The following is an 18,346-nucleotide window of genomic DNA, read 5'->3' as shown; positions in this document are numbered from 1 at the left end:
CCTCACCTGATTCATTGCATGAGTCATGTCAAGGACACCTAAAAGTGTGGATTACCCATCCCAATTTGCCTCACATGATCCATTCCAAAGGTCATGTCCAGATTACCTATTGACTAGCACCGCCCTACATAATAATGAGGTGCACAAGCCTTGGAAAATGAGATCAACCATTATGCAGAAATAAGAACCAATCAGAAGGCAGGAATAAGGGCCAATGGAAAATCAAAACAGGGGATGAAGACAAGCCAATGGGCTTGCTACTTGATCCCTATCAAAATCCAATGTTATGCTCCCTAGGTGTCCACTTCCTCAAATCATGAGGTGACCTGCTTTGTGATTGAAGTACACTTCACTTATTAAATCTTTGCTCAGTTTACTGTCTTGTCTGTTGTACTGTCTTGTGTGTGTGGCTCCTTTTGTTGTGGCAAACCACTTGGGAGAAGCTTGCCACCCTTCACCGTCCTTTGTGCTGGAGAGGTATGTGGGGAAAGAAGTCCCCACCTCTCCTTTGTGTTCTGACTCCAGACTCCTGCCATCATCAGCGCACTTCCCTTTGCTCACCTCTGTCTAGCAAACACTGTACACCGGGTCTCTGTGAGCCAGAACTGTCCTGATGACATCTAACAACTAGAAGCAGAGTTGAGTAGGAACATCCCACTCTTCCTATTTTGGGGGAGAGAAGAAAGAAGTAGGTGAAAGGAAAGAGAGAGGAGAACTCACAATATTTTGTTTTCTGCACGGTGTTTGAGAAAGTTAGTTTATTGTGCCAGCCTGGCCAATAAACACATGTGGGATTAATTGAAAGGCAGAGAGATGAATGGCTCAGAGAGCCTCGCCTTTCCTGTCTCTCGCTCTTTGATCATCAGATCAGTGTGCGGCTGCCTTGCTTGTTCTGTGCCTCAATTTGCAAGCTACACTACCTGTGGGACGCCTAACCCGTGGATTGTGTCGCTGGAATTTGAGGTTCCTTAAAGACCTGCTTCACCACACTATTGGAATTTACATCTCTTAAGCTGGGGACTGTCAGACCCTGTCATCTGGCTGACTGTTGGTGACCTGCCTTGCTGTTTGCTGCCTGTGCCCGGATAGCCTGAATTGCTCGACAGAGGACTACCCAAAGGCCCTCAAGACTTGAAGGACTACCAGTGTCTCACAACTGTCTCATGGGAGTGAGTTGCACTGAGCCCTTTCTACTGCTTTATAATTTAACTGTTCATTTCTTGTGTTATCTATATATCTGTATACATATATATATATAATTATTAGTAATCTGGTTTTGTCTCTCTAGAGAACTCTGTCTAACACAGTGTTCTTCAGAGGCAAAGGAATCTCCTTTTCTGCAAACCCAAGCCTTTTCTGTAGAAAGACTTGGATCAAGTCACATTGTGCCATTCACCAACCAGTGATTTTTTTTTTTTTAGTTGCCATAGCTTTGCTTCTGACTCAAGGTGGTTCCCTATGTATTAGGGTAGAACTGTGCACCAGCGTTTTTCATGGCTATGGCCTTTGAAATCAGATCACCAAAGTCATCTTCAGAGCTGCTTCTAGATGGGTTTGAGCTGCTCAACTTGTGGCTAATTGTCAAGATCTTAGCCTTTTGTGCCACCTAAGAACTCCTTCCCAGTAGTAAAACCAAAATCCAAACTCATTGTCATAGAGTTGATTTGGGCTCATAGTGACCCTATTGCACTACACCTGTGTACCAGGAGTGGTTCTAGAGAAATAAAAGCATAAATATGGGCGTCTTAACTTGGCTTTCCAGCCTGACTAGTCTTAACACTAGTGAGGCTATTTCAACACCCCAAAGCATGGATAAGTCTGCTACTCTTCCTAATCCATGGTGCGAAATAGCAAAGATAATACCTAAAGTAGCACCACCGATAGATGAGGAGCTAGTTAAAGGAGAGGCTCTGGGTGATCGTATGTTTCATATTTTCCAGGAGTTTTGTAAGGATGACAAGTATAGGGAAGCTGGTTGGCTGGTCCTCCTTACAATGGAAAGTGTGATTAAGCAGAGGGATGATCTCAGAGCCTCAAAAGTGCTCCTCAGGCGCAGACTAACGAATTTGAAAACTTCCATCTGTGCTACAAAGGAGAGCCTTCTCTCCTCTAGTAAAAGAGCTGACATTGCTGAGAACCAGGTCCAGAGTCTCATTATACGAGTGGCTGAATTACAACGGCAGCTGAATTGCAGATCTAGAGCAGTGTCTGTAACCAAAGTAAGGGCATTGATTGGAAAAAGTTGGGACCCTGAAACATGGGATGGGAACATATGGGCTGATGATCCATAAGAGGAGAATATTGAGCCCTTAGAAACAATTGACTCACCCCAATCAATAGATCCACCACTCCCAGCTGAAGGTATTAATTCATGATCCACACCTGAGCAGATTAGCCAAACTATTCAAGTTGATATGCCAGGTGGGGCTGCATCAGTAGCATTGCCTGAGGGAGATGCCTTACAAGATATTGCTGAGAGCACCCAGGAAACATCCTCACCACCCATTATTTCTGTTAGACCTGTCACTAAAATTAAGTCTCAGAAAGCTCCTAAAGGTGAGGTTGAGATGATTATCCAAGAAGAAGCGTGCTATACTCATAAAGATCTGCTCGAGTTTTCAAATACGTACAAGCAGAAGCCTGGGGAATATCCCTGGGAAAGGTTACTAAAGGTGTGGGATACTGGTGCACGAAATATAATATTAGACCGGTCTGAGTTTCTGGATATGGGACCCCTAAGAACAGCCTCTTCTTTCAATGTCTCTGCAAGAGAGGCTAAGAGAGGATCTAATTCTTTATTTGGTTGGCTGCCTATGCTGGGATAGCCTAGCTCTCTCTCTCTACAGAGGACAACCTGACGGCCATCTGAGACTGTAACTCTTACCTGGAATAGAAAGCCCATGTTTCTCTTGTGGAGTGGCTGGTGGTTTCAAACAGCTGACCCTGAGATTAGCAGCCTAACTTGTAACCACTATGCCACCAGGATTCCTTTTTAGCCAGTACAGCAGAGCTGGTATTTGGAATTGCCTATCTCCTAGGACTCTTGCTGTCCGAAGTGAGCAACATTGGTCTAGGAGTCAGGATCACTCCTTCTAGCCCTTGTTTTGATGGAAACTTGCTAGGTATCTTTAAGCATGCTCCTCAAACTATCTTTTTCCCGAGTTTCTCAATTTGTAAGAGGATACATGATGAAGGAAAACAATATCATGATAAATGGGGAAAATTTGAAGTCGTCCAGGATTTCACTTTGCTTCTATGGACAATCAATGCTATGGAAGCCACAGCCAAGAAATCAAATGACATACTGCATTGAGCAAACCTGTGGCTAAAGACTTCTTTAAAGTCCCCAAAGCAAAGATATCACTTAGAACAGCGGTTCTCAACCTGTAGGTCGCGACCCCTTTGGGGGCCGGTCGACCCTTTCACAGAGGTCGCCCAATTCATAACAGTAGCAAAAATTACAGTTATGAAGTAGCAACAAAAGTGATTTTATGGTTGGGGGATCACCACAACACGAGGAATGGTCTTAAAAGGTCGCAGCATTAGGAAGGTTGAGAACCGCTGACTTAGAAGAATCAGGTGCACCTGACCCTATTGTCTTTTCACTAGCCATATATACATATGAAAGCTGGAAAAATAACAGAGAAAGAGAACTGATGCATTTGAGTTGTGGTGTTGGTGAAGAATGTTAAATATTCTAGGGACCTCCTGAAGAATTAATAAATCAGATTTAGAAGAAATAAAGTCAGAATGCTCCTCAGATATGTAAATAGTGAGACTGCAACTCCTTGACTTTGGACAGGACATTATGTTGGGTAATGTAGCGGTCCAAAGAAAAAGAAGGAAAACCTTAGAGAGATGGACTGACCCCCAAAAGTCATAACAATGAACTCAAATCTATTAGCAACCATGGAGATGGAACAGACCCAGGAGATAGTTTGGAAGCTGAAAACAAAGTTTATGTAGACAGGTAAGGAAAGCATCTGATGCAGCAGCTGGTGACTTGACTGAGTGGCTGCAAACTGCGAAAACAACTCTGTCTAGGAGTTTTTCATGAATGTGGGGTAAGTGGCCTGTCTGTGCCTCTGGGTTATGATTGGGCCAATCCCAGGTCTGGTCACGTTTCTCAGGTCCAATCATGAACCTGTTCACGCTCTGTCCCTGGCTGGGTCTTGTATAAGCATGGACAAGGAAGTAAGCAGGCAATGGGTCTGAAAAGAAGTCATGGATTTGCTGACTTTGCAGTTTAAGATCAGGCAAGGAGTCTTAAACCTGCTGCCTTAAGATTTAGAATTCTCCTCAGCTGTGGAAATCACTCCTCCCGACATCCTGCAACTCTCAGTGCTTTAAGCAAGCCTGGCCTCATTTCCCTCCCTCTGCCTGCAGGATCTTTATCTCCTCTGTTTCATAGCCTCAGGTGCAAACTCTGATAACAGCAAAGGGGCTCAGGAATTCTCCCAAAGCTTATGTAGATGCAGAAAGAATATCCTTTTTAGGATGAAATCAGTTGGCCAGGCCAATTTTGCTTACCTGGGCTGCAAAATCAGAGAAGATTCCAATAATGAGGATGCTGCTATTGTTAGCTGTCCTTGAGTCAGTTCGGACTCATAGTGACCCGATGGGCAGCAGAAGGCAATGCCACCTGGTCCTGCGCCGTCCTCTCAATCGCTGTTAGGTTAGAGCCCATTGCTGGAGCCACTGTGTCCATCATTTCCTCCGGGCCTTCCTGTTCTTGGCTCCCCTTCCACTTTACCAAGCATGGGGTCCTTCTCCAGGGTGTGGTCTCTCTGAAAGTCAGGATAAAAACCGAAAACTAAGTTCACTGTGGTTGAGTTAATGGGGGGAACTGCACCTGTGAGTTTCTAAGGCGGTCACTCTTTACCTGAGTAGAAGGACCGCCCCTGCAGACCTACCAGTTAGCAGCCCAACGTGTAAACACTACACCACCACAGCTCCCCAAAGTGCTGATACTCAAACTCTCCTTTTGGGTCATCAGTGGACCATGACTCTAGTGGACTATGACTATAAAGCCATCCGGTGGACCAAGACTCATAGTGACACAGTAGCTGAAACAAGAGCTGGGGCATAGGGAACTACTGGACGGATTGTGCAGCACCACGCAGTGTTTCCTTGTTCATAGGGTCATAATCCATATGGGTCGGAACCGACTTGAAAGCATGTAACAGCAACCTTTGTGGGTTTATGAGAATGTAAGTTTTAATAGCAGCGAAAAGCCTCGTCTACAAACCACAAAAAGCAGCTTGCAGTTTCCAATGGCAGACCTTGAAGGTAGTAACCAAATGTGTAACCACTCTGCCACCTCACTCATTCACTGTCATGGAGTCAGTGCTGACTCATAGAGACCCCTGTGGTTTTCTGAGACTGTTTGCAGGAGTAGAAAGCCAGGTCTTTCTCCCCACGGTGATTTTGAACTGCCGCCCATGAATGATCGCAGACGACATCTAACCACTACACCGCCACCGCCACCACCACCACCACCATCACCATCACCACAGCTACTAAAATGCAGCTGAACAATTCCAGACTTCTTAAGGTGGCCGCTTATGCTCCCCCAAGTTTCTGCGGTTCTTATCAGCTCTTCCGCGCCACCTGCTGTCCCCTTCCCGCCACTGCCCAGAAACCACGTGTAAGAAAGTGCTTACAACCTAACGACGTATTCTGATTTCGACCCATCTTAGCCAATAGGAGATGGAGAGGTGGGGCGGGGAGGAGATATTGTCCAATCGTCTACTTCCTTTGGGGCGGAAGGCGGAGCCTGAGGTTTACCACGTTGGGTTTGTCTGCAGCGCCTTTTACTTTGGCCAGAGGGTTGCGGGCTGCTCTCCGGCTGGCGCTGCCGCCTCCTTCGCTCCTCCTCCGCCTGGACTGTCCGTGGGGCTCCGCCGCCTGCAGGGCCGTCATGTGCCACGGCGCCCTGTTGTCTCCTCTGGTCCTGCCGCTGCTCTTGCTCCTACTGCTGGTTTGGGGACCGGACCCGGGCTCAGGTGAGCGTGTCCTGTGCGTTGGCCTTGCCTGGCCAGGCCACCTCCCTAGTGCTGACCCGCGGCGGCCCAAGCTCCGGGGAAAGGCGCGCTGGGCCGCGGCAGGGGAGACGGCGCCGGCGGGCGGGGACCCGGTCGCCGGGCTCGGGACCGCCACGCTGCGACGCGTTCCATCTTATCGGCCGATTTGCGGCGCCGTGCCCGGCGGCTCAGGAGCGCTAGCACCCGCCAGAGGGGGAGCTGGCAAGGCGGGAAGGCAGAGCGGGCAGGGTCGCTGGTCCCCAATTGGACCGGCGTGCCCCGAAGGCGCGCGCTGACACGTCTCCTCCTCTCTCCCTGCAGCTGGCGGCGATGCGCTGGCCGAAGTGGAGGTGGTGCTGCCCCGGCGGGTGCGCCCGGACCAAGTGCACCTGCCGCCCCTGCCCGGTGCCCCGGGGTCCCCGCGAAGGCGACGAGCCCGCGCCCCCACGTCCCCGCGGACACAGCCGGGAGAGCGTGCCCTGCTGCTGCACCTGCCAGCCTTCGGGCGCGACCTGTACCTGCAACTGCGCCGCGACCTGCGCTTCCTGTCGGGGGGCTTCCAGGTGGAGGAGGCGGGGGCTGCCCGGCGCCAGGGCCGGCCCGCCAAGCGGTGCTTTTACTCGGGACATGTGCTCGGCCATCCTGGCTCCCTCGCCTCCCTCAGCGCCTGTGGTGACGCCGGTGGCCTGGTACTGTCTTGCTCCCTGCAGGGGAGGGGGGCGTGTTCGTGAGAAGTTTAGCCTTAAACCCTTCCGCTTCTCCACACCTCTGCCCGACAACCCCGCTCCCCCCAATCCTGGCTGGGGTCCTGTGCACAAAGTGAGGCAGGGCAGGAAGGGAAGCATCAGATCTTCTAAAATGCTCCCTCCTCACCCCCCCCCCCCCACCCCTTGTACCGAGCCTTGCTTTTGAAAGGGCCCCGCAGGCTGGGGAGTAAAGGGGTGGGGTGGGGTGAGAGGGTAGATAGGCACGGGGATGGGGAGGGCTGGGATGGCGCAGTTGGATGTCACAGCTCCGTTGGGGGAGTTCTGCTATATGCGAAGGAAACCTTCACCCGAAATTAAGAGGTGGTCTTCGTCCAGGTGTAGCGGGGACACAGCCTCTGTAAGGCCGTGTTTGTGTGTACTGTTGAAATGCCTACTGTGTGTACCTGGCACCTATGCTTTCTGGCCTTTTGAGTTTGACCTGGGGAGAAAGTTTGGAGACTCCCTACCTCCCAGTCTTGTGGAAGCAGGAGATCGTGAATTCAAGGGTGCCTGCGCTCCCAGGCAGGTCACGGGGAAGCTCTATGTTTGCACTGCCAAGGAGACCCTTGCCATTAGATTCGGCCTTGCTGTAGTAGCGCCCTCCCGACACAACTCCTTGCCTTCAGGGAGCTGGGGGTGCGGCCATGGGCCCTGGAAATGTAGTGCTTAGGAATAGGGCTGTGATCTCCGTAGTTGGCATTGGAAGCCACCAGCATCCCCACGGGAAACACTGGGCTTTCTACTCTCATCAACAGTTACCGTCTGAAATCCACAGAGGGCGCTGTCAGTAGGCGATGGCAGCGAGGTCTTTTGGTTGCAGGTGGTGTTGACAGGTGCCCAGAGGAGCAGCAGATGCTCCTCACCTGGGCCTGGCGCTGTCACTTCTCTTAGGCCTCTACCGTGGGTGAGCTAACATTCCATCAGTTGGTGGCCCTGGTGCCAGCCAAATCCTGTCTATGATCTCCATCCTCCTCTCACAGAGCACATATGGCTGGTAGATGGCACACTATCTGTAAAGCTTGGTGTTTGTCAGACCAGAAACATACAGGGTTTCCTGGTCTCCAATCAACACTGCTTTCAGGGAGACAGCTTCTAATACTTTGCGTGTGTCTGTCCTTTCCAGGCACAAGAAACCACACCCCTCTCACCACCTCCACTTTCATTTGTCCTACCATCAATAACAACTTTCAGGATCTAAAATGCACAATGTACAACTAGAGTCGGCATCAAAGCATGTGGGTAAATTCTGGGGTGAGTTTTAAGGTTTAGTCTTTTTTCAAAAAATATATCATTTTATTAAATCATCATCACAATCCATACATTCATCCCTTGTGTCAAGCACATTTGTACGTTTGTTGCCATCATCATTCTCAAAATGTTTCCTTTCTACTTGAGCCCTTGGTATCAGCTCCGCATTTTCCCCCTCCCTCATGAACCCTTGATAATTCTAAATTATTATTTTCTCATGTCTTACACTGACCGATGTCTCCCTTCACCCACTTTTCTGTTGTTCATCCCCCAGGGAGGGGGTTATAGGTATATCATTGTGATCAGTTCCCCCTTTCCCCCACTCCACCTTTCCCTTACCCTCCTGGTATGGCTACTCTCAATTTGGTCCTGAGCGCTTTATCTGTCAAGAATTCCCTGTGTTCTAGCTCTAATCTGTACCAGTGTACATGCTCTGGTCTAGCCAGATTTGTAAGGTAGAATTGGGATCATGGTAGTGGGGGGGGCAGTAAGGAAGCATTAGAGAACTAGAGGAAAGTTGCATGTTTCATCGTTGCTACACTGCACCCTGACTGGCTGGTCTCCTCCCGGTGACCCTTCTGTAAGGGGGTATCCCATTACCTATAGATGGCTTTGGGTCTCTGCTCCGCACTCCCCCTCATTCACAATGATATATATTTTTGTTCTGTGACTTTGATGCCTGATACCTGATCCCATCAATACCTCATGATCACACAGGCTGGTGTGCTTCTTCCGTGTGGGCTTTGTTGCTTCTCAGCTAGATGGCTGCTTGTTTACCTTCAAGCCTTTAAGACTCCAGACGCTGTATCTTTTGATAGCTGGGCACCATAAGGATTATTCTTTAGAAGTTCCCATTCTAGGAATTTTCTGAATCCTGATTAAGCCATGATCTGCTTTTGCTTGGCTGGGGGATTGACTGCTTTGGGTTCAGCGGGAAAACTTATACCGACTCATGGGGGCATGGTGTGTCATTGGGGCTGTTAGTGAGGAGACACACTGAGATTGTGGGTGAGGAGAGACAGTGTGAGACTGTGGTGAGGAGACACAGTGTGAGACTGTGGTGAGGAGACACAGTGTGAGACTGTGGTGAGGAGAGACTGAAATTGAGTTTGAGGAGAGAGTGTGAAACTGTGAGGAGGCACAAGCTGTGTGAAGGCAAAGGTCACGGTCGGACTTCAGTCCAGGCTGTCTCGTGTTCTGGGAGGGTCTGTGAAGCTCACCTCATTTTTTGTCTTTGAGCCAGAGTTTAACGTCTAGGTCACATCTCTGTACTGTGCATGGAAACATCTGAATCCCATTTGCCACAGTGTGGAAAGTTTCTGTCGAGGTCAGGGTTTATACTTTTCGGTATAAGGTTTTCAGGGAGGGACTCTTGGTTAAGGAGCTGAGGGCAGAAATCTGGATAGCTTCCATACAAAATCCTGAAGAGCTTGGTGCCTGCTGACAGCTGGGATCCCAGCATTTAAGCCCGCAGGCTTCTCATGAAGGTTGTTCTTCCGTTTGGCACCATGTGGGGGCGATGTGCTTTACAGAAAAGAGCCCCGCCAAGAAGCCAAGTTCAATAGAACAAGTTGTTTGGAGATGTGAGACTGTAGACTTGGGATTCTTGCTTGACCAGGGCCTTCTGTGGTTTAGTCTGCCCAGTTGGGCCTTCGTGCGGCACTGGGAATTGCATAGTACTCTCCAATGGCACATAACTTCAGGTTGGAAGGCAGGAGGGAAGCTACTGCAGGGGAACTTGGAAAGGGTTTCTGGGTTACGTGAAGGCTCTGGACAACACAAATAAAGGAGAGCAGCTGGCACTCAGCCTGAGCATGTGTGCATCTGACTCAGATTGCAGTTCTCAGCTGTGCTGGTAGCTCTGCTTTAGCCCCGTTGACTGTGAAGCTCAGAATGTGGTGTTGTGGGTGCATCTGTTGAAACTCGTTCAGTAGAAAGGATTGGGAGAGGAAAGAAGTCAAGGAGATGATTTTGATGACAGCAAATGGAACATCTCAAAGCTTCTTTGTAGACAAAGGCAGACTTTTTTCTGTAAAGAGCCAGGTAGGAAATGTTGTAGGTTTGGTGGGCCATATGGTCTTTGATGCAGTTACCCAAAGCTGCTGTGTTAGTACAGAAGCAGCCCCAGGACAGTCCATAGACAAACGGATGTGACTCCATTACGATGTGCTTTATTTATTGATTTTATATTTCATTATCATTTCATAAACCTAATTTTATTGTGGAATAAGACAGACAAAGTATACATTTAAACAATAAAATAAATATGGAGGCGGGCAGAATAGCCTGATTACTTTTGCTTTAAAATTTTTTTCAGAGTTAATCATAACTACCCTGTAAAATAAGAAAATTCCAATGCTTTAATGAAACGAGAGCATTTTTTTGGCTTTCCAAAGATTTATTATTTATTAAATCATTTTTAGGAGGACTCGTACACAACTCTTACCATAATCCATACCTACATCCATTGTGTCAAGCACATTTGAACATTTGTTACCCTCATCATTCTCAGAACATTTGCTTTCACCTTGAGTCCTTGGTATCAGCTCCTTATTTTTCCCCTCCCTCCCTGCCCTACCCTCATGAACCCTTGATAATTTATAAATTATTATTATTTTGTTATGTCTTACACTGTCCGATATCTCCCTTCACCCACTTTTCTGTTGTCTATCTCCCAGGGGGACATTATATGTACATCCTTGTAATCAGTTCCCCCTTGCTACCCACCTACCCTCCACCTTCCTGCCATCATCCCTTGACTGGTCCTGAAGGGATCATCTGTCCTGGACTCCCTGTGTTTCCAGTTCCCATCTCTACCAGTGTACATGCTCTGGTCTAGCCGGTTTTGTATGGTAGAATTGGGATCATGACAGTGCTGGGGGAGGAAGCATGTAAGAACTAGAGGAAAGTTGTATGTTTCATTGCTGCTGCACTGCACCCTGACTGGCTCTTATCCTCCCCACGATCCTTCTGTAAGGGGATGTCCAGTTGCCTACAGATGTGCTTTGGGTCCCCACTTCACACTCCCCCTCATTCACAATGATATATGATTTTGTGTTCTTTGATGCCTGATTTCTTTGAAACCTTGTAATCACACAGGCTGGTGTGCTTCTTTCATGTGGGCTTTGCTGCTTCTGATCTAGATGGCTGCTTGTTTACCTTCGAGTCTTTAAGACCCCAGATGCTATATCTTTTGGTAGCTGGGCACCGTCAGTTTTCTTCACCACATTTGCTTATGCATCTATTTGTCTTCAGCAATCATACTGGGCAGGTGAGCATCATGGAATGCCAATTTAATAAAACAAAGTGTTCTTGCATTAAGGGAGTACTTGAGTGGAGGCCCAATGTCCATCTTTGACATTAATACTAAACCTATAAATATATGCACATAGATATATTTCCCCATCATCATATATATTTACATACATATATAAATATCCATATAAACACTATATATATTTAATCATTTTATTAGGGGCTCATACAACTCTTATCACAATCCATACATACATCCATTATGTAAAGCACATTTGTACATTCATCATTTGGCCTCATCATTCTCAAAACATTTGCTCTCCACTTAAGCCCCTGGCATCATCCCCTCATTTTTCCTCCTCTCTCCTGGCTGCCCCCTCCCTCATGAACCCTTGATAATTTCTGAATTATTTTGCGGTATCTTGCCCTGTCCCACGTTTCCCTTCACCCACTTTTCTGTTGTCCATCCTCCAGGGAGGCGGTCACATGTAGATCCTTTTAATTGGTTCCTCCTTTCCAACCCACCCTCCCTCCACCCTGCCAGTATCGCCACTCACACCACTGGGCCTGAAGGGATCATCTGTCCTGGATTCCCTGTGTTTCCAGTTCCTATCTGTACCAGTGTACATTCTCTGGTCTAGCCGGATTTGTAAGGTAGAATTGAGATCATGATAGGGGGGGACGAGGGAGCATTTAGGAATTAGAGGAAAGTTGTATGTTTCATCGTTGCTACATTGCACCCTGACTGGCTCATCTGCTCCCCGAGACCCTTCTATAAGGGGATGTCCAGTGGACTACAAATGGGCTTTTGGTCTCCACTCCCCACTACTCCCCTCATTCACGATATGATTTTTTGTTCTGATGATGCCTGATACCTGATCCCTTCGACACCTCATGATCGCACAGGCTGGTGTGCTTCTTCCATGTGGGCTTTGTTACTTCTGAGCTAGATGGCTGCTTGTTTACCTTGAAGCCTTTAAGACCCCAGATGCTATATCTTTTTATTTATTTTAATTTTTAAAATGTTTTATTAGGGGCTCACACAACTCTTATCACAGTCCATAAATATACATACATCAATTGTATAAAGCACATCTGTACATTCTTTGCCCTAATCATTTGCTTTTCTTTCTTTCTTTTTTTTTCTTTTTCCCTTTTCTTTTTTAAAATTTTATTAGGGACTCATACAACTCTTATCCCAATCCATACATATACATACATCAATTGTGTAAAGCACATCCATACATTCCCCGCCCCAATCATTCTCAAAGCATTTGCTCTCCACTTAAGCCCCTTGCATCAGGTCTTCTTTTTTTCCCCCTCCCTCCCCGCTTCCCCCTCCCTCATGTGCCCTTTGTAATTTATACATCGTTATTTTGTCATATCTTGCTCTATCCGGAGTCTCCCTTCCCCCCCTTCTCTGCCATCCATCTCCCTGGGAGGAGGTCACATGTGGATCCTTGTAATCAGTTCCCCCTTTCCAACCCACTCACCCTACACTCTCCCAGCTTCGCCCCTCACACCCTTGGTCCTGAAGGTATCGTCCACCCTGGATTCCCTGTGCCTCCAGCCCTCATATGTACCAGTGTACAACCTCTGCCCTATCCAGCCCTGCAAGGTAGAATTCGGATCATGGTAGTTGGGGGGAGGAAGCATCCAGGATCTGGGGGAAAGCTGTGCTCTTCGTCAGTACTACCTTGCACCCTGACTGACCCATCTCCTCTCCTAAACCTCTTTATGAGGGGATCTCCAGTGGCCGACACTTGGGCCTTGGGTCTCCACTCTGCACTTCCCCCTTCATTCAATGTGGTATACACACACACACACACACATTTTTTTTTTTTTTGCATGATGCCTTATACCTGGTCCCTTTGGCATTTGGCACCTCGTGATCGCACTGGCTGGTGTGCTTCTTCCATGTGGGCTTTTTTGCTTCTGAGCTAGATGGCCGCTTGTTTTCAGATGCTATATCTTTTGTTAGCCAGGCACCATTAGCTTTCTTCGCCACATTTGTTTATGTACCCATTTGTCTTCAGCGATCTATCATGGAGGTGTGCACCCAATGATATGATTTTTTGTTCTTTGATGCCTGCTAACTGATCCCCTCATCACCTTGTGATCACACAGGCTGGTGTGCTTCTTCCATGTGGGCTTTGCTGCTTCTGAGCTAGATGGCTGCTTGTTTACCTTCAAGCCTTTAAACCCCCAGACAGTATATCTTTTGATAGCCGGGCACCATCAGCTTTCCTCACCACATTTGCTTATTCACCCTCTTTGTCTTCAGCAGTTGTGTCGGGAAGGTGAGTATCATAGAATGCCAATTTAATAGAAGAAAGTATTCTTGCATTGAGGGAGTACTTGAGTCGAGGCCCAATGTCCTTCTGCTACCTTAATACTAAACCTATAAATATATGCACATAGATCTATTTCCCCATCCTCATATATAAATATAGTTGCATATCTACATGCCTTTATTTAGACCTCTGTAAATGCCCTTTGCCTCCTAGCTCTTTCCCCTATTTCTTTGATTTTCCGACCATCATGCTCAGTCTTCATTTGAGTTTCAGTAATGCCTCTTGGTTACATTATCCTTGATCATGCCCTACCACACCTCCTACATCCTCCTCACCACCGATTTGGATCACTTATTGTACCTTTGTCCCTTGGTTTGTTAACAGCACTACTTTTCCCCTTACCTCATCCCCTCCCATGTCCCCCCGCCAGAACTGTCGGTCCCATTGTTTTTTCCTTCAAATTGTTCATCCAGCCTATCCTATTTAGGCAGACCTGCGGAGATAATAACATGCACAAAAACAAGACAGAGCAAAACCAAGCAACAATTCAACAAAACAACAACAAACCAACGACAAAAAGCAAAACAAAACACAACAAGAAAGAAAAGCTTGTAGTTAGTTCAAGCTTTGTTTGTTGGCCTTTAGGAGAGTTTTCCAGTCCAATCTGTTTGGGCATCACGGCCTGGCCCCAAAGTCCACCTTCAGCATATTTCCTGGGGTCCTCACCGCTCCATATTCTTGATGCTCCGTTGTACCTCCTTAATGTTTTGCCTCGGTGTGGTGGGATCAAATCAGGCGCCTTTCCCACACTGTGTCTCCGGTGTTGTCCCCTGTAGGGCTATGGGTCAGTGAGGCCGGCCCTGTGGTCCTCTCTATAGACTGGCCGCTCTAATCAGGAACACTGTCCTCAAGGCCTGATGGTCCAGGATGTGCTCCACTCTTTCCTCCTCCCCCTTCACCTGCTCCTGTGTTCTCCGATCAGATATGTCCCTCTCCCAGCTCTGCTGGTTCAATGCAGTCCTTTGAAATAAATTCTTCTAGGGGGAGGGGCACGTGTCCATGTAGGTGTTGGGATTGGGGCCCGCCCCTCAGACCTCTCCTCTGGTTCCCCACTCCATGCCGGCATGTTGCATTCACATCTTGGAGCACTGGATTGAAGTCTGGTCCCTCTTTCCCTCAGTGGACTCATGTTGTACTTGTCCTTTTGTGCTTGGCTTACTTTGCTTATCCAGTTCTTCCCATGCAGCGATGTGCTTCATACGTTCATCACTGCTTTTTAGTGATATGTAGCACTCCATTGTATGTATGTAGCACAGCTTTTTAATCCACTCATCAGTTGATGGACATTTGGGTTGTTTCTAACTCCCTGCAATTGTGAACTGTGCCATGATGAACATTGGAGCACAGATGTCTGGCCTTGGTTTGTTTCTTGCCTCTTCTTGGTATATACCCAGTAGGGGGATTGCTGTGTTGTATAGTAACTTGATTTTCATCTGTTTCAGATATCGCCAGATCATTTTCCCATAGTGGCTGTACATACTGACAGGTCCACCAGCAGTGGATGAGAGTTCCTGTCTCCCCACAGCCCCTCCAACACTTGTTGTTTTCTGATTTTTTGAATTGGGTTATCTTTGAGGGTGTTAGGTGGTACCTCATTGTTGTTTTAATTGGCATTTCTCTTATGGCTAAAGATTAGGAACTTTTTCTCATATGTGTGTTGGCCATTCGGATTTCTGCCCCTGTGAAACTTATGTTCATCTCCTTTGCCACATCCTCAGTGGATAATTAGTATTTTTTCTTTTTGGAAGCTTGCAGAGTATTGTAGATTTTACTAATAAGACCCTTGTCTGATGTGTCATTGCTAAACATGTTTTCCCAGTCGGTGGACTTTCTTATTACTCTCTTGGTGAATGAAAAACTATAAGATCCACATGATAATATCCACAGATGCAGAAAAAGCATTCGATAACATCTAACACCAATTCCTGTTTAAGACTCTTGAGAAGATAGGAATGGAAGGAAAATTCCTCAAGACAGTACAAGCTATGTATGAAAAACTAACAGCCAATGTGGTAGTCAATGGATAAAAGACTAATATAATCCCACTGGAAAAGAGGACCAGACAAGGATGCCCCTTGTCCCCATTCTTAATTAATATCATGCTGGAGGTTTTAGCTCACAGCATAAGGCAAAGAAAAGACATCAAAGGTATTTGTTTGGGGAAGGAAGAGGTGAAGCTGTCGTTATTTGCAGGTGATAAAAGTTCCACAAGGGGAGTACTGGAAGCAATAGAGGAGTTTGGCAGAGTGGCAGGATACATGATCAACAAACAGAAGTCCATCGGACTGCTTTACAGATCTGAAAAGACCACAGAAGAGGAGATCAAAAAGGTGGCACTCTTCACAATAGCCAAACACAAATGGAAATATCTCAGGATATACCTGATGAAAAGAACAAAAGATCTATATGAGGAAAACTACAGAACACTATTACAAGAAACCAAGAGTGACCTCAACAAATGGAAGAATATCCCATGCTCGTGGATTGGAAGACTCAATATAGTCAAGATGTCAGTTCTGCCAAAGGCACTATATAAGTTTAATGCAATCCTGATACAATTACCCTCATCTTTCTTCAAAGAAATGGAAAAAACTGATTACCAACTTCATATGGAGAGGGAAGAAGTCCAGAATTAGCAGAGAACTCCATAAGAAGAAGGACACAGTGGGAGGGTTTGCTTTACCTGACTTTAGCACACACTATACAGCCACTCTTGTCAAAACCGCATGGTATTGGTACAATGACAGATATGCAGACCAATGGAAAAGAACTGAAAACCCAGAAATAAAATCATCAGCATACAGACAACTGATCTATGGTAAGGGCCCAAAAATATCCAATGGGAAGCAGATGCCCTCTTTAACAAGTGGTGCCGGAAAAAAATGGATATCTACCTACAAAAAAATGAAGCAAGACCCTTATCCTCACTCCATGCACAAGAATAAACTCAAGGTGGATCACAAACCTTGAAGTTAAACCCCATACTATTAGGGCCATCAATGAGGGAATTGAGATCAACTTGAGAACTTTGGCATAGGGAATACATAGGCTATCAGAAATAGGGAAGGACACACACACAGAGGAGGCACAAATTGACAAATGGCATATACTGAAGATAAAACACGTGTAGGTCAAAATAATATATACAAACGTTAATATACACATATATACACATTTATATACATATATTATATACATATATATGTATATGTACTTATGTACATGCCTGTATTTAGACCTCTATAAATACCCTTTGCCTCCTAGTTCTTGCCTATTGCCTTTTCCTTTCCTCTTGTCCCACTTTCATGCTTAGCCTTCATTTGGGTTTCAGTAATTCTCGATTACATTGCCCTTGATTAAGCCCTACCAAGCCTCTTATACCCTCCTCTCCATCGATTTTGGATCACTTGTTTTTCCCTTGTCCCTGGGTTTGTTAACACCACTTCCTTTCTACCACCTCCCCCTCTCCTGTGTTGCCAACGCCCCCACCCCACTGCCCCAAAACATCCGTCTCATTTTTTTCTTCTCCAGATGGTTTATCCAGCCTATCTTATCTGATAGACCTGCAGAGATAAGAATATGCACAAAAACAAGACAGAGCAAAACAAAGCAACAAAAGAAAACAACAGCAAAAAAATGACCAAAAAAGGCCTGTAAATATTTCAAGGTCTATTTGTTGACCTTTAGGAGTGTTTCTGGTCAAGTCTGATGGGGTGCCATGCCTTGACCCCAAAGTCTATTTTTGGTACTCCCTAGGGACTTCCTTGCTCTACTCCCTTTGCTGTTCTGTTGCACGACTTTAGTGTTTTGCCTTGGTGTGGTGGGGTCAGATCGGGCACAGTTCCCACGCTGTATCTCCAGTGTTGTCCCCTGTAGGGCTATGGATCAGTGAGAGATGTCTTGTCTTGTAGTGGGCCTGGCCATATGGTCCTTTTTGTGCATTGACTGCTCTGAGCGGGAATATCACCCTCAAGGCTTGGTTGGCCAGGATGTGCTCCACTCTCTCTTCCTCCCCCTTAAGAGCAATTTTTAAAAACAAAACTTAACCCCCCCCAAAAAAAACAAACAAAAACAAAAAACAAAACAAAAACAAACAAACTAAAAAACTAACAATAAAACAGTTAAACAAAGTTTTTTGTTGTTGTTGTAAATGAGGCGGGGGTTTTATTTCAGATCATCCTTTTTGTGTTTGACAGCATAAACTACTTACCCTCCCTCCCCCCCAGTAGCTTACCTTACCCCCTTCTTTGATGTGTCTTCTCCCTTCTGTAGAATACTATCTTCCCCTTTACCTAAGTTAATACCTGTCAATCCTGAAGCTTTATCTTTCCTCTCTTGTCCTCCCCCTCTTGTCAACATTGTTGTTTTCCTCCTCGTCCTCCTCCTCCTTGTTTAATAGTGGTCTCATAACATCTGTTCTTTTGTGATTGACTGATTTTACTCTGCTCTCCAGCTGCTCCTTGGGAGAAAAATATGGTTTTCTACTCTCATAAAGATTTGTAGTCTTGGAAACCCACAGGGGCAGTTCTACCCTGTCCTATAGGGTCGAAATTAGTTGGAATAAGCAGTGAATTTGGCATTTTGAGAATGTCTTCCGGGTCAGTCCATGCCATTAAGTGCGTTGTGGCTGCATCATTTTTTTTAGCAGCATATAGTTTTCCATGAATTGTAAAAACCAAGGTTTCGTTATCCATTCTTCTGATGAGTGTATGATGGTTCC

The 18,346-nt window shown here is 46.4% G+C and overlaps 1 protein-coding gene across 1 annotated transcript in view; it reads left to right on the top strand.

Moving 5' to 3' along the window:
• The first annotated feature begins 5,829 nt into the window (after nucleotides 1–5,829).
• The window catches only part of ADAMTS17 (ADAM metallopeptidase with thrombospondin type 1 motif 17), a 434,502-nt gene continuing 421,985 nt past the window's right edge, over nucleotides 5,830–18,346 (top strand). The window contains exons 1-2 of the mRNA XM_075557910.1: nucleotides 5,830–6,005; nucleotides 6,345–6,712. Of these exons, the coding sequence (XP_075414025.1) occupies nucleotides 5,921–6,005; nucleotides 6,345–6,712 (453 nt within the window). The 5' untranslated portion in view covers nucleotides 5,830–5,920. The remainder of the gene's footprint in view (nucleotides 6,006–6,344; nucleotides 6,713–18,346) is intronic.

This window comes from Tenrec ecaudatus, chromosome 9 (genome assembly GCF_050624435.1).
Source record: "Tenrec ecaudatus isolate mTenEca1 chromosome 9, mTenEca1.hap1, whole genome shotgun sequence".
NCBI lineage: Eukaryota > Metazoa > Chordata > Mammalia > Afrosoricida > Tenrecidae > Tenrec > Tenrec ecaudatus.
This window is presented reverse-complemented; position numbering and strand designations above follow the sequence as displayed.